Genomic DNA, 16,719 nt, shown 5'->3' with positions numbered 1-16,719 from the left:
GTATTCGGCGGTGGTTCAGGTAAAGATTGGGAAGGAGGTAACTCGAGGTCGTGTTGCCGGTCCATTTGATTTGCCACCGGTTGCTAACTTTGTTTGTTCCCCTCTAGGGGTGGTCCCCAAGAAGGACCCGGGTGAGTTTCGGCTAATACATAACTTGTCAGCCCCACGTGGTCTTTCCGTGAACGATGCGATAGACCCGGAAGTGTGTTCGGTGCGGTACGCATCTTTTGATGAGGCCGTCGCCATGTTGAATCGCCTGGGGCCCGGGGCGCTGATGGCAAAATCAGACATCGAGTCAGCGTTCCGGTTGCTCCCGGTACACCCAGACGATCAGCGTCTCCTTGGTTTTATGTTTCAGGGTCGCTATTACATGGATAGATGTATGCCAATGGGGTGCTCTATATCTTGTGCCTATTTTGAGAAATTCAGTTGTTTTCTGCAATGGGTATTTACAAGGAAAACGGGTTTTCGGCATGTTATGCATTATCTCGATGACTTTCTCTTTTTGGGGGCAGCCGGGGATCCTGAATGTGGTAAGGCCTTACATGAATTTCGTGTCTTAATGAATCAATTTGGTGTGCCATTGGCGCCAGGTAAGACTGTGGGTCCCTCAACTTTGCTCGAGTTCCTGGGGATCGAGCTCGACTCAGTAGAAGGTTGTTTTAGATTACCCAGGGAAAAAGTGTTAAAATTTGGGACATCCCTTAAAACATGTATTCGTGCGACGAAAGTAAACCTTCATCAATTGCAACAAGTGGTGGGTCAGTTGAATTTTGCCCTGAGAGTGATGCCAATGGCCCGCCCCTTTTCCCGCTCGATTGCACAAGCCATGGTCGGCCTGAAGGAAGGACATCACCGCACGAGGCTCTCGGCAGAGGTTCGCCAGGACATGCGCATTTGGTTGGCATTTCTGGCGGATTTCAATGGTCGAATTGTCTGGAACAAACCAGCGGTGTCCCCCGAGGAGCTGGGGCTTTGGACAGATTCGGCGGGGAGTATAGGTTTTGGGGCCATATTTGGAACACAATGGTCGGCTCAAAAATGGCCGTCATGGTGGCACGAGTGCGGGCTGACGAGTATCATTGCTTTTCTCGAACTCTTCCCTATTCTGGTGGCCTTGAAAACGTGGCCGGAGGGGTTCCGGGATCACTCTGTGGTGTTCTGGTCTGATAACATGACTGTGGTTGAGTGTATCAATAGTCAGGCAGCACGTTGCAAATGGATTCTGAGACTGCTCAAAGAAATTGTGTTATTATGTATGCAGTTGAATGTGCTCTTTAGGGCAAGACATGTCCCGGGGGTACTGAACCAAGCGGCTGATGCACTTTCTCGTTTCCGTATGCAGGCATTCTGGGGTTTTCTGCCCACAGCGGACCCGGTGGCGGCACCCTTTCCCGAAGCTCTCTGGTCTCTCGGTGCCCCGAACTACAAAACCTCGTGGGAGAGAGTTTAGCACCCAGGACAAGGAAGGCATATGAAGGGGCGTTCCGTTCCTATTGGTCCTTTTTGGGTTCTGCTAGTGGGAAGCTTTGGGGACAGGAAGAGCTTGTCGTAAAATTCTTGCTGTCTTTACATCAGGCAGGCAAATCAGTAGCTACGGCCCAGAGGCATCGGGCCGCCATTTCCTTTATGGCAAAGGCTCATGGGATTCAGGACCCGACAGCGTCTTTCGTGGTGCAGAAAGCGCTACGTGGGTGGCAACGCCTTGAGGGTCGCAGAGTGGATGAGAGGCACCCGATAGGTCTGGATAGGTTGGCCCTGTTATTTTCCGTACTCCCTGCAACATGTTCATCCCAGTATGAAACTGTGCTATTCCGAGCCGCATTTGCGCTAGCATTCCATGGAGCTATGCGGGTAAGCGAACTAGTGGCAAAGAACAAGCGGGATACGATGGGGGGACTGTGCCGGGAGCACATCCGGGTCAAGGTCGAGATGATGACTTTCAGGTCAAAAACCGATCAAGGTGCGATTGGGGACTGCATAATTATTCAGAGGATTCCCGGGTCTTCCATGTGCCCTGTTGTTTGCGTAGAGGAATATTTAGCGCAGAGGGTGGCATCATGGGGGGGGACCTTGTTGAGACACGCTGACGCCACCCCACTGACGAGGTTTCAGTTCCGGCGGGTGCTGGCGATGTCAATTTCGGCCGCGGGCTTGAACCCCGGCGAGTTCGGGACCCACTCCTTTCGGATAGGGGCTGCTACTGAGGCTACAGCCAGGGGTCTGAGTGTTGAAAAAGTAAAGCGTTTGGGGCGTTGGTCCTCGAACTGTTACAAAAGGTATGTGCGGTTGCACATGTTGTGAAGCTGTAATGATGTACTCACGCTTCCTGTTTTTGTTTGGTTTTCAGTTGCGCAACCTTACGAGGCGGGGCGGACTGTGCAGTCGACCCAACACCCGGGAACCAGCGGTCAGACATCACCAGCTGCGGAAAGAGAGGTGTGGGTCGTGGGCCACTCATACGTGAGGCGTGCCGCAGACGTATTCAAGGCAGGTGACATGATTCACATGGCTGGGGAATACGGGTACAGGGTAACCTTCTACGGAAGGGGCGGGCTCTGTATTGACCAGTTTCAATCCTTTTTTGAGGGTTTGTTAGGGCGGACAAGGTCACCGCCGTCTATACTCATAGTCCATCTTGGGGGTAATGATTTGGTGTCCACTGGTAGACGACTGCTTCTCGAGGCAATGCTTTCCACTGTAAGTTGGTTGGCGAGAAGAGTTCCAGGGTGCACCATTGCATGGTCCCATATGATTCCACGTAAAATGTGGCGGGGGGCGATTTCGGTTTCTGCTCTGAACCACTCAGTGAAGAAGGTAAATAACAAGTTGGATAGATTGTTACGTTCAAGTACACTACATTATATCCCGCATGGTTGTATCAAGGGGGACAGTATGTATTTGGGAGATGGGGTCCATTTGTCCCGGGTGGGGAATGAGTTACTCATAGGAGACCTCATTGCTTGGCTGAAGAGTTTAAAACATGACCTTTAGGTAGGAGTTTTGTGGGGGGTCCGGATAGCCGGTCAACTATCCGGCCTGTGGCGGTAAGGTCATGATCGGTGAGCAGTAATTGGAAGATCCCTATGGGGGGGCGTCACCCATTACGGATGGGAGCGCTCGGGGGAGGTGGCCATTGGCCCCTCAACGGGGAGGCGGTCCCTTCTAAGGATGGGCCGCCGGAAGGAAAGGAAAGGCGGTCAAGGCCCCTTCCTGGATAGGAGGGGCTAGGGGCCCTCCTGGGGAATTTCCCGGGGCCAGGACATCTGCGACGGCAGATGGGTAAGTTGTGTGGGGTTCGGGAGGGGGTTTACGCTACGTTTTAGACACCTCACACGAGTCCTCGGACGACCGTTAAATGGCGTCGAGTCCATTGGGGCCCCCGTCAAGTCAAAGGGAAATTGGTAGATGCACTTGAGGTACGCCTCTGTGCGGTCGCCCCCCCTCACAAGTGAGGGGGGTATTTTCTGGTTTAGGGATCTGACACCGGTTACGACCTTGCCGTTGGCCCTTAACGTTAGGATGTACAATTTCAAGTCAAATGTTTTGTAGGATGTTAGTTCGGCTAGGAGAACCTTTGTATTAGAGATCTGTTAAGGTTAGCCAAACATCGTAATGTGGAAACGAAATTGTACATAATATGAAACTGTTATTTTAATGTTTTAATTTTGTTTCATATTTTAATAAATACGGCCGGGAGGGTCACTCCCTCCCGCCTTCCAAAAGTTCAGAACAGTTTCCAGTTTCCCATCCTTGGGGATTGCGTCGAGAGGGGGTGTCGGGTATCTCTGCCATATGGAAAGGGGCGACCACTCGGTCCCCCCGAACGTATGGTGGAGTACCCCGATCCCCCCGGGAGGCCATCTTGGGCGGGGGGCGAGTCCCGGGTGGTATGCCCGAAGCGGCGTAGCCGGGGCGCGCCTTTTCCCGCCCTGTAGGGGGTTGTCCTAGACGCTGACGCCGCCGGCCACGCCCCCCGGGGGCAGGCGGAGGCGGGTTTACGCCCGCCCGAAGACGGATAAAAGGAGCAACAAGCCAAGAAAGCATCCTCTTGTTCCTGTGCTCTGAAGCTGCACCTCCCCGCTGCACGTGAGCTCGAGACGGAACGAAGAGCCAATTTTGACCCACCCACCAGCCCCTGAGGACAGCCAGTTGTTTTGAATAAAGTTTTGATGTGGTAACTCTATTTCTTGCAGGTTGTTATGATTGTCGTGTTATTTTGAGTATGCAATAAAGAATGGTCGTTTACAGTATGTTTTTTCAAATAAAGTAATTCTGCATTAGTATTGATCAGTAATCATACGTGAAATAGTTATGGTTGTTTTGTAATTGAGTGATTTTAGTTAAATTGTCGTATTTATTTTGGTCGGGCGGTAAGGTCATGATCGGTGAGCAGTAATTGGAAGATCCCTATGGGGGGGCGTCACCCATTACGGATGGGAGCGCTCGGGGGAGGTGGCCATTGGCCCCTCAATGGGGAGGTGGTCCCTTCTAAGGATGGGCCGCCGGAAGGAAAGGAAAGGCGGTCAAGGCCCCTTCCTGGATAGGAGGGGCTACGGGCCCTCCTGGGGAATTTCCCGGGGCCAGGACATCTGCGACGGCAGATGGGTAAGTTGTGTGGGGTTCGGGAGGGGGTTTACGCTACCTTTTAGACACCTCACACGAGTCCTCGGACGACCATTAAATGGCGTCGAGTCCATTGGGGCCCCCGTCAAGTCAAAGGGAAATTGGTAGATGCACTTGAGGTACGCCTCTGTGCGGTCGCCCCCCCTCACAAGTGAGGGGGGTATTTTCTGGTTTAGGGATCTGACACCGGTTACGACCTTGCCGTTGGCCCTTAACGTTAGGATGTACAATTTCAAGTCAAATGTTTTGTAGGATGTTAGTTCGGCTAGGAGAACCTTTGTATTAGAGATCTGTTAAGGTTAGCCAAACATCGTAATGTGGAAACGAAATTGTACATAATATGAAACTGTTATTTTAATGTTTTAATTTTGTTTCATATTTTAATAAATACGGCCGGGAGGGTCACTCCCTCCCGCCTTCCAAAAGTTCAGAACAGTTTCCAGTTTCCCATCCTTGGGGATTGCGTCGAGAGGGGGTGTCGGGTATCTCTGCCATATTGATTATGCATGGGTTTTTCTTTTCCCTGGGAAGGTGTGATTCATTTGTTGTTCAGACATTTGATGCTAAATATATTTCAGGAATGCGGTTTGAAAATTCTGCATTTTCCGGAATGATATTGAATACTGTTTTGATATTATTTCTTTTCACAGTTGCTGTTGAGGAACCCAGTGTTTATGTGTCTAACAATATCCAGCTGCTCTGATGCTTTCACGACGGCAGGGTTTGCCGCGTTTTTGCCAAAGTTTATAGAAAATCAGTTTTCCCGAAGCGCCAGTTTTTCAGCCACTATTGGAGGTATTTTGTTGTTCTATTTTCGTTCTACACGAATTCACATTTGCATAACCTGTGTGGTGCCAGATCAATTCTACAGAAAATCTAGAAAATGGAGCCCGATGTACATAGGTAAATACAGTTATAGAATGAACCGTGTAACCTTCATTGCAGCAAAGGGCCTGGAGACGAAGGATCCTTCACTGTTGGCTTATTTTTGCACAGCAACAAACAAGTTTAAAGTCGGATCACGTTGCTCCACCGAAACTATGCATAATATTGGTGGATACCTTTGTGTATGATAAGCTGTATCCAGGCTGGTGCTCCTGTGCATAGGATATGCATATTGAAATAAGAGGATTTAAATTAAAATACGTCTGGACAGATTTCATGGGCCGGGTGGGTGGTACTGAGGATAGTAGTGGGTTGCTTCATAGTGAGGTGGAAGCGATGGTCCTCTCTAGACTGTAGGCAGCTGGTGTAGGTCCCTAGGGTGTTACTCAGTCACTGTTAGATTAGTTAATTTATGAGGCTTCTTAAAGACAAATAATTAGGTTATTTTCTGCGGGATCCATCATCCATAGGCAGCATTTCAGAGCCTAAGGCCTTGGGCAGCTAGGGATCTGCCTCCACGACTTGGCCATTTCAACTTTGGAGGTAGATAGTTCTTATGTTATATGGACGGAGATTTCTAGTTGGTACGAAATAGGAGGGGCATGTCCTATATGTTATCTGGCCTTTTCTGACAAAATTACTTGAACATGGTGCATAGAAATTTTGATCAAATGCTGACACGGAGCAAGTAGATGTTGTCCGTGACAGTGTCACCTTTCTTTTCACGCCTATGTATGGCACCGTATTTCACATTCATGCAATCCTTCATGCAATCTTTGCAATTTTGGGTTAATGTTGAGCTCTAGCTGGCGATGAACTCAGACTGCAGCTTCAAGTACAAATTGGGCCAGAATAGGATGTGCATTTCAAATGCTCTTTGGGAAGTGGGAAGGGTCAGTTGCTCGATGTATTTCTGAGTAAATACTTAAGCTAGGCAGAACCTTTTCTCTTTTTTGTTGTACTGTGAGCAAGTTTCCTGTCCCTGCAGCCTCCCCCTGAATCTAGTGTGCTTTTCTAAAAAATAAACTCAGTGCTGCCCAAACCTTCATGTAAATAGAAACTGAGTATGGTACAGGCCCTGGAAATTTAGGGAGGCTCCGTTTGCATGTTGGATCAGGCACATTTCAGCCCCCAAAACCCAGTGGTCTCTTCCAGCAAATTATCTTTCCTCCAGTACAATTGGGCATGATCATGCTTTCATATTTGTGACCTAAAATATTTGGGGCTCATTGATATTAGTCAATTCCCAAAAATGCCAGAGATAGCAGAAGTTATATTTCCCACTCCTTAAGTCCCAATTACAACACAGGGTTAGTCCCTGGCCCCACACCTATGCACTGAACAGCCTCTTAATGGTTTCAGGGATGCTATAGGGGAAGGCCAAGCCACGGAAACTAAGGAAGTGGACCTGCTTACTGCTCTTTTTCTACACCTAAGAAACAAAAGCACAGGGGCTACCCCAAAGAATCAGCCATGTTGGAACACATTTTTAAGGGAAATCAAAATGTTTTGTAGTATTGATCATAATTGTAGTCTTATCTGAACACTGAATGCAGGAGTGGGTACAACGGCATATATTTCAAGCTGATGATGTTAATAGGTCCAGCAGAAAAAAAACAGAAAACAATGACGGCTACAAAGTATTCTACGAACCCCTTCAAACTCTTTCAGTGCAACAGAGCTATCATTGATTGAGGGGGCATAAGTAGCATTTCATTTTTGTATTCATTCAGTATTATTTTGGATTGTTTTTTTCATATCACGTGCAAGCCACAATATCCTTAAGAGTCGTAATGATAAAATAAACTTAAATACAAAATATTTATTACGTTCTGCTATTGTTAAGCCCAGGACTCATCCTCACATTCCATAAACCAGTTAGGTGCTAATTTGTCAAAAGTCTACTGTTATTAGCAGAGTCCCTGATAGTAACTCCTCTTATACTAAAGCACTAAAACGTATTTAGGGCCAAGGGTTTTTCTTAGATCCTTCATAAATGGGTCAGAAATTTGTAAATTGCTAAAACACAATCAACTTGAAAGCAGACTTTCAATGCATCAGAGCTTCTCAACATGTTCCATTCCTACCTGTCTGAGAATACCAACAGAAAACCATTGATTACACAGACCAATAGTAAGAAGGGCAGAAAAACAACAAATGTAATACAGTTTTTATCTTATCTAAGCACAGACATCAGACTTTGGAAATTTGCCTCCCCAAATTTTTTAGGGGAAGGCAACTTGCAAAATGCCGTGGTTGAAACTTGACCCTAAGGCCCTAATTAAGAGTCTGGCAATCCGAGGACCAGCAAACTCACAGGGGTGAGGCGGTGGCACTCCAGCCACCACCGCAGCGGCCATCCGACTGCCCCATTATGAGTTGGGCGGTCGGACCGCCCTTGGACTGCCAACGCTGCCGGGGAACTGCATTCCCTGGAGGTGGTGTGGTGGTCAGGAGGCCAGAATATGCTTGACGGGACTGCTGTGGTCCTGCCATCATATTACGAATTTCCTCTCCTCCAGAGTGTACAAGGAGGTTCTTACCCCAAGTAAACCCTAGAGGAGGGGAAACAAAGGGGGCTCTACAGGGCCCCCATGCCTAATACGCTTGTGGATGCACACAGGGGGCATAATATATGCCCCCATGTGTGCATGAACAACAGTTCCTGCACAGCATGGACAGTCGAGTACATACCGTGCAGGAACCTTATAAGGTGTTCCCATTTCGGTGCCTTTTTCAAAGGCACTGCCACCTTTGAATGAGGCACCACCCTGGGATTGCCACGCTACTCGCCAGTCTACTTAAAAGTTGCAATCTGCTAGGCGGGTGGCAGTGCCCTTTGGCAGGGCAGTGGCGCGGAGGTTTGCACCACTGCGCCACAGCTCCGCCATAAGTTGTAATCAGGCCCTAAGTAGCCTTTCTTTGTGGGAGCATATCCCCTACAAGTATTTTTCAGATCTCCACTTGCCTTTTATCGAATCAATAACACAATATTGATGAAGACAATATTAGTTGGATGATGGATGGGACCTTCAATATGTGCCCTAAACTATTCACTCAGATATGCATGATATATGGTGAATAACCCACCACCCAGGCTGCATTAATTATAAAGGTGGAGGTGGGCTACATGGTCCCCCTCCCCGAGCTTTAGTAGGCCTCGGGGACACCATCCCATTGAGCAGGATTTTTATATTGGTGGGTGCCCCAATGTCCACCTGGGGCACACACAGAGAACACGTTAGGAGCTGTGGGTAGAGCCTCAGTGCCCCAGCAGCCTAAGCCTGCTCCCTGCTTGGTAAGGGAGCAAGCATTGTTCACACACTGAGGGAGCAGAAGTTTATGCTGCTCCTTCTGGTCAGGAGCAATATATTGTTCTGTTTTTCTTCCTACATCAGTGCAGGAGGTGAACCAGAATGCACATCTGCTTCCAGCTGGCAAGAAATGTGGCAATGCGACCCCAGGCCGCCATCATTTTTTCTGCAATCCCACTGGAGTCCTGATGGATAGCAGAAAAAAACACAGATTTTCTTGTAATGTTTGACCGGGGTGGGGGTTCCTACTGGGGCCCCCACAACAGGAAAGGGTATCCCTACCCCCTTATATCTTTTTTTCCACAAACTTCTGGACGGGACTAAATCCTAAGGGGTCAATTAGGATGTCGGCGGTGGCACCACCCTGGTGCTGGTGGGGCGGAAAAATGCCTTATTCCCCCCAGCGAGCATCGGGAAACACGTCTGCCATATTAGTATAGTAAAAGATAGGTCAAATCCCGTCCGACGCTGAGCGACGCGCTCGCCATCAAAGTACGTCCGCCACCGCGGCGATGGGAGCCAATGGAGACTCACCACCGTACGGAATGACGTCCGCCCGCTCCACAAATTAGGATGGCCCAAACAGGCAGACGCACCACAGCGGAGACACCACCCAACCAGAGACGGCGGAAACTCGACAGCGGAGCGCGATAGCAGAGACCCGGTCCACACCACACGGTCAAGACCCCCCATGGACCCAGCTCTACAAGTGTATCCGGTGCTGTACCTGCTACAGCACTATCATCAAATGGGCCGCCGCAGACACTGCACAGGTACGCAACTACACAAATACAACACACGGGCTGACACAGGGTACAATTCCACAACAGACACCCTGCTGGGGGCAACAACACATCCACAAGGGCACCCACACACGACCCACCTGCCACCAAGTCACCCCACTGCATCCAGGACACACTGCAATTTCCCGGTCACGTCACCCCAGCGGTCCATATATGGGCACAATGCAGAAGGCAGAACCAGTCCAAGGCATGGGCAGGAATATCTATTGCAGCGGCTGCAAGTTATTCAGAACGCGGCCGCGAGGGCCATCTATGGCCTAAATAGGCGAGCCAGCGCTGCCGGCCTGTTGCAGTCGCTCCATTGGCTGCCTATCCGGAAGCGGATTGCCTTTAAGGCCTTGAACTTGGCCTATAAAGCTCTTCATGCTGTGGGAGCAAAGTATCTCCATAGGAGACTCGCTTTTTACCACCCGGCTCGATCTCTAAGATCTGAATCTTTGTTTCTTGCGGTGGTCCCGCGAGTAAAAAGAGCCCGCATTGGAGGCCGCTCCTTTGGGTTGCTGGCGCCACAGTTGTGGAACACTTTGCCGTTGACATTGCGCGGAGCTACAAACTTGCTTGCCTTCAGGAAGGGCCTTAAAACCTGGCTGTTTGCCCTTTAGACCTTTTTTTCCTTTTTTTCCTTTGTTTCTGTTTCTTTTAATTTGTTTTTATATCACTGTGTTGTGTTATTCTGCTACAGGGCTCAATAAAAGCGCCGGGACACTCTTTTTGAGTAGCCGTGCGCTATACAAGACAATATACAACATAACATAACATAACATAACAGGGCACAAAGACCACAGGGACACACCACCCACAACCACCCCATCAAGCCACAGGCCAGGTGCCCATCCTGTGCACCCCCATGCACAGAAACAATCAACAAGCTCAGCAACAAGTAAGCACAATCCACACCCTGCACCACACAACAAACAACCAGGGAGACAGCCACTGCAGGAATGGCTGCACAGGAACACACAACACACAACACCAGTGCCACACACACTGAAGGCTGCAAATACTTGTGATTACATACACACACAAACAAACATACACCCTGGGTGTAGCCACAAACATAACACACACACAGGGATGCCTGAACAGATGCCTGCACAAAAGCAACACACAAACACTACAGAAACACACACAGAACCCCATCAGAAACAGACATACCCTGTCAGCCAAACTGTGGAAAGGCAATGGGAGCACAGACACAACAGGAGTGCACAACCCCATCACTCAGGAACAAAACACACACAACATACCACAAATCACACAAGAAGTGCACCATCTCAGAACTATACGGTCACATGAAACCAACGACAGATGCACATGAAAACAAAAATGAACAAACACCACAGGACATCAGGGGATGCACATCAGGCATTGCCAAGGCCACATACACACAGCACTGTGTGCACAACAAGCAGTGTGTGCACACCAAGCAGAACAGTCACACACAGACATGACTGACACAACATCAACACACACAACACAAATCAGCACAGCACAAACACAACAGCACACCCAGGAAGTGAATCAATACCACAGCCAACACACATACATCCAATACAACAACACCACCCTGCACCACTCTGGGACACAAGAGCAGAACCATATTGACCAGAGCACTGGGCAGCACACACAGCTGAAGTGCACTTGAGCACCCTTCACTCTCACTGCTTAATTGGGGATGGCATCACACCACACACAACATGCCATACAGGAGGATAAAGGCACCATGTGCCTGCAATGCATGAGAAACACAACCACAATGGCAGTGTGGAGCAGCAGGACTCCTTTGACCTGCAGCGCCTGGGGAGTGCTGGCCTCCCCCTCCAAGATAGCGCGTTGTACCGCTGGCACGGTGATCCCGTCCTCGAGGGATTCCGCCGCGTGGGGATCCCCCCATTTCGTGCCTCCAAGCGGCTGCCCACGCCGCAGATTTGCAGATTCTTTTAGGATCTCGGCACGGGTGCCACCCCGTTAATTTGCCGCCCTTTTGCTGACTGTAAGAACAGGTGCCCACCGTGTTTTATTTATTTATATAACGGGAGCCTACCCCGTGTTCCACCGCCACGGCCCACGCCGCAAGAATCACCCCCGGGCCGCTGCCTAGTGCAACACGGAAGTGTCTGCCTCCACACCCCAGGGCCGCGCTGCGATTGGTTACCGCAGCCGCGACCCGGAAGTGCTAGCCCCGAAAACCGGAAGCGGACGGGAGCCCACCCCGCGCTCCGTTGTGGCCAGGAGAAGTGAGGAAAAACGAGAAGTCCCGCCGCCAGCGAGGCTCCGGTGAAGGAGAGCCCCACCTGCGGCACCAGGGGAGCTCTCGGGAGCCCCGAAGCGGAAGTCGTCGGCGAAGAGAGGGCGGGAGCCCACTCCGCCTCCCAGGACGTCCCGGCAGCCATAGAGCCCCGCAGCCCAGCCGTGGGGAGGAGCAGCCGCCGCACCGGGAGAAGCCAGTGAGTGTGAAGGGTGGGGGGAGAGCTTGCGGCAGGTTCAGCGTGCCGGAGAGAGGCACAGGGTCCTACCTTGCATCGAGCGGCCCCGGTTGACAGAGGGCCGCTCCAACAAAGACTGAGACATTCTTCTTAAGAACCCACGAGGGCTCCCGCTGCCATTGTCTTTCTGAGACCCCAGAGAAGCGGGACTCCAACAAGAGGCATAATTGTTTTAGAGCCCCAAGAGGCTCCTGGGGCTGTTGTACTTTGGAGCCCCGAGGCTTGCAGGGGCCATTGTGATCACGAGTCCCCAGAGGGGGGACTCCAACGTCTGGGCAGCATTATTGTTCTTGAGCCCACGAGGCTCAAGGGGCCACAGTTGTTTTGGTTGCTAGAGCCGGCGAGGCTCCCACGATGTTCTTGGGCAGAGTGGTTTTATTGTGAGCCACAAGAGAAGAGCCAGGAGGCACGCTGGTGCCAGGCTCCCTGCTACAACTGCCCAGCACTTAGTGGGCGACTGCTCCATGTAGGCCCTGCATCTTCTTTGGCTGCCTGCGCAGCCTGCCCTGACTTTTGGGACACAGGGCATTTCAGCCCCAGAGAGGCCAGTTGGCCTGGGGACAGTCACAGGTTGTGGCCTATGTGATTTCTGCGCAATTGTGTTTTTCCTGCACCTCTGAATGTGTTTCTATGCATCATGTGTTATGCTTTTATTCCTATACCCCTACATGTATTGTGATACTTAGGTGGTTGTTCTTCCTAGTACAGGTGTTGCTAGTGAGGTCTTGGTTCCCTGTGTGACATTCTCTTAAGGTGGTTAGGGTTGCGTAGGTGGTACTTACCTCTTACCAGTAGTTACTGGTTTATTCTCTAATTTCTATTTTGTGCTACAGTGATTTTATATTCTATGTTCTAAGTACTAATTTTACCAAGTGCGAGTTCTAAAAGTGCCTATTCCTAACAGTGGTCCATGTGGCCCTGTCCTGTACATATATCCACTGTAAATAATGCCTGTGCCTGTTGGCACAGTGTAAAGTGTGTGTTTTTATCTAATGTGTTTGGTACAAGACAAAGGGTATTTTTATATATAACCTTGTGTGGAGTTTCCTTTGTGGTGGAACTTGGGTGTTGTTGCTGGGTGCGCGCGCAAACGCATAACTTACATAGCCTCCGAGTTTAGCCTTACTGCTCGTGTCACGTTACCAAGGGGATGAGCAGGGATTATCTTGGCGTGTAACTCCCTTGCCCTGACTTAGAGTGGTGGTCTCTGACTGGATTTGGAGCAAGCCCTAGCCAGCCAGAGATCCCATTTCTAACAGGGGGCATGGTGGGTGTAGTAGTGCAGGGCTCCCTCCCACATACAGGCCTCCCAGAGGAGATGGCTACCTACCTGTTAGTTTGTTTGGTGAAGAATGCAATGGCTTCCATGTGCTCCTGGGTGTTGTGGAGGGATGGCTCCATCTTGCTGGGGTTTGGGACAGGGGGCATGGTGGGAGTAGTAGTGCAGGCCTCTCTCCCCCATACAGGCCTCCCAGAGGAGATGGCTACCTACCTGTTAGTTTGTTTGGTGAAGAATGCAATGGCTTCCATGTGCTCTTGGGTGTTGTGGAGGGATGGCTCAATCTTGCTGGGGTTTGGGACAGGGGGCATGGTGGGAGTAGTAGTGTTGGCCTCTCTCCACATACAAGCCTCCCGTATTGGATGGCTACCTACCTGTAAGGTGAGGGCGAAGAATGTAATGGCTTCCATGTGCTCCTGGGTGGTGTGGGGGGGAGGGCTCCATATTGCTGGGGTGTGGGACAGGGGGCATGGTGGGAGTAGTAGTACAAGCCTCCCTCCACATACAGGCCTCACAAGCAAGATGGCTACCTACCTGTTAGTTTGTTTGGTGAACAAGGTAACTGCTTCACAGTGCTTGTGGGAGGGAGGGGGGGCTCCATCTTGCTGGGGTGTGGGACAATGGGCATGGTGGGAGTAGTAGTGCAGGCCTCCCTCCCACATACAGGCCTCCCAGTGAAGATGGCTACCTACCGGTAGGTTTGTTTGTTTAACAATGCAATGGCGTCACTGTGCTTGTGGGAGGGCTCAATTTTGTTGGGGTGTGGAACTTTGGCATGGTGGGAGTAGTAGTGCAGGCTGACTGTGTTCATGCTTTCATGGTTATATTGCTAGCTACGTTTAGGGTACATGGGAGTGGGTGTCTATTGGATCTGTGAGACAGGTTTTTGTGGGTGCGTGGTGCAGATGGATGTGATTTGTCTGGTGTGGTGTGTGTTTTTCAATGTGCAAAACAGTACATATCAGTGTGTTGGTTGACATTTGTTTGTACTTACCAGCCTCTGCTCCCCCTGTGAGACTCCAAGGATGCAGTATGGCAAGCACCTTCTCCTCCCATGGTGTGAATGTTTTCTGTGGGATGGGAGGGCCACTGCCAGTCCTTTTAGCCAGCTCCCAGTTCTTGCTCCTCCTCTGTTTGACAACCCTCTTGAGATCATGCCACCGCTTCATGATCTCCTACTTGGATCGCGGGGTGGACCCTACTGCATTGACCCTTTATACTATTCTTTCCCACATTTGAGTCCTTGTGGCTAATTGTGTCTGTTGGACCAGGCTACCAAACAGTTGTAGTTCCACTCTGTCTATGTCATTTACCATGACTGTCAACTCACTCTCTGTGAATTTGGGCATTTTCTGTGATGCCATGCTGTGTGGTGTTTGAAGTGTTTGTGGGTGCAGGGGTGTGGGTGGTGGGTGTGAAAAATGCAATGGGTCCCATAAGCTCCTGGGTGGTGTGGGGGAAGGCTCCATCTTGTTGGAGTGTGGACAGGGGGCATGGTGGGAGTAGTAGTGCAGGCCTCCTTCCCACATACAGGCCTCACAAGCAAGATGGCTACCTACCTGTTAGTTTGTTTGGTGAAGTATGCAATGGCTTCCATGTGCTCCTGGGTGGTGTGGGAGGAGGGATCCATCTTGCTGGGATGTGGGACGGGGGCATGGTGGGGGTAGTAGTGGCGGCCTCCCTTCCACATACAGTCCTCACAAGCAAGATGGCTACCTCCCTGTTAGTTTGTTTGGTGAAGAATGTAATGGCTTTCATGTGCTCCTGGGTGGTGTGGGGGAAGGGCTTCATCTTGCTGGGGTGTGGGACAGGGGACATGGTGAGAGTAGTAGTGCAGGCCTCCATCCCACATACAGGCCTCCCAGAGGAGCTGGCTACCTACCTGTTAGTTTGTTTGGTGAAGTATGCAATGGCTTCCATGTGCTCCTGGGTGGTGTGGGGGGAGGGCCTCATCTTGCTGGGGTGTGGGACAGGGGGCATGGTGGGAGCAGTAGTGGAGGCCTCCCTTCCACATACAGGCCTCCCCGGGGAGATGGCTACCTACCTGTTAGTTTGTTTGGTGAAGAATGTAATGGTTTTAATGTGCTCCTGGGTGGTGTGGGGGAAGGGCTCTATCTTGCTGGGGTGTGGGACAGGGGGCGTGGTGTGAGTAGTAGTGCAGGCCTCCCTCTCACATACAGGACTCACAAGCAAGCTGGCTACCTACCTGTTAGTTTGTTTGGTGAAGAATGCGGGGGTATGGCTTCATCTTGCTGAGGTGTGGGACAGGGGGCATGGTGGGAGTAGTAGTGCAGGCCTCCCTCCCCCATACAGGCCTCCCAGAGGAGATGGCTACCTACCTGTTAGTTTGTTTGGTGAAGAATGCAATGGCTTCCATGTGCTCCTGGGTGTTGTGGAGGGATGGCTCCATCTTGCTGGGGTTTGGGACAGGGGGCATGGTGGGAGTAGTAGTGCAGGCCTCCCTCCCACATACAGACCTTCCAGAGGGGATGGCTACCTACCTGTAAGGTGAGGGTGAAAAATGCAATGGCTTCCATTTGCTCCTGGGTGGTGTGGGGGGGAAGGCTCCATCTTGTTGGGGTGTGGGACAGGGGGCATGGTGGAAGTAGTAGTGCAGGCCTCCCTCCCACATACAGGCCTCACAAGCAAGACGGCTACCTACCTGTTAGTTTGTTTGGTGAAGTATGCAATGGCTTCCATGTGCTCCTTGGTGGTGTGGGGGGAGGGCTCCATCTTGCTGGGGAGTTGGACAGGGGGCATGGTGGGAGCAGTAGTGGAGGCCTCCCTTCCACATACAGGCCTCCCCGGGGAGATGGCTACCTACCTGTTGGTTTGTTTGGTGAAGAATGCAATGGCTTCCATGTGCTCCTGGGTGGTTTGTGGGAAGGGCTCTATCTTGCTGCGGTGTGGGACAGGGGGCGTGGTGTGAGTAGTAGTGCAGGCCTCCCTCCCACATACAGGCCTCACAAGCAAGATGGCTACCTACCTGTTAGTTTGTTTGGTGAAGAATGTAATGGCTTCCATGTGCTCCTGGGTGGTGTGGGGGAAGGGCGTCATCTTGCTGGGGTGTGGGATAGGGCACATGGTGACAGTAGTAGTGCAGGCCTCCATCCCACATACAGGCCTCCCAGAGGAGATGGCAACCTACCTGTTAGTTTGTTTCGTGAAGAATGCAATGGCTTCCATGTGCTCCTGGGTGGTGTGGGGGGAGGGTTCCATCTTGCTGGGGTGAGGGACAGGGGACATGGTGGGAGTAGTAGTGCCGGCCTCCCTCCCACATAGAGGCCTTCCAGAGGGGATGGCTACCTACCTGTAAGGTGAGGCTG

General features: G+C 51.0%; 1 protein-coding gene across 3 annotated transcripts in view; it reads left to right on the top strand.

The window, feature by feature from the left end:
- LOC147726898 (solute carrier organic anion transporter family member 4C1-like) overlaps positions 1-16,719 on the top strand; it is a 575,548-nt gene that overhangs the window by 228,522 nt on the left and 330,307 nt on the right. For all 3 annotated transcript variants that reach the window (XM_086960969.1, XM_086960968.1, XM_086960970.1), the window contains exon 7: positions 5,277-5,421. In XM_086960969.1, coding sequence (XP_086817095.1) covers positions 5,277-5,421 — 145 coding nt within the window. The remainder of the gene's footprint in view (positions 1-5,276; positions 5,422-16,719) is intronic.

The sequence above is a fragment of the Lissotriton vulgaris genome, chromosome 3_1, assembly GCF_964263255.1.
Source record: "Lissotriton vulgaris chromosome 3_1, aLisVul1.2, whole genome shotgun sequence".
NCBI lineage: Eukaryota > Metazoa > Chordata > Amphibia > Caudata > Salamandridae > Lissotriton > Lissotriton vulgaris.
This window is presented reverse-complemented; position numbering and strand designations above follow the sequence as displayed.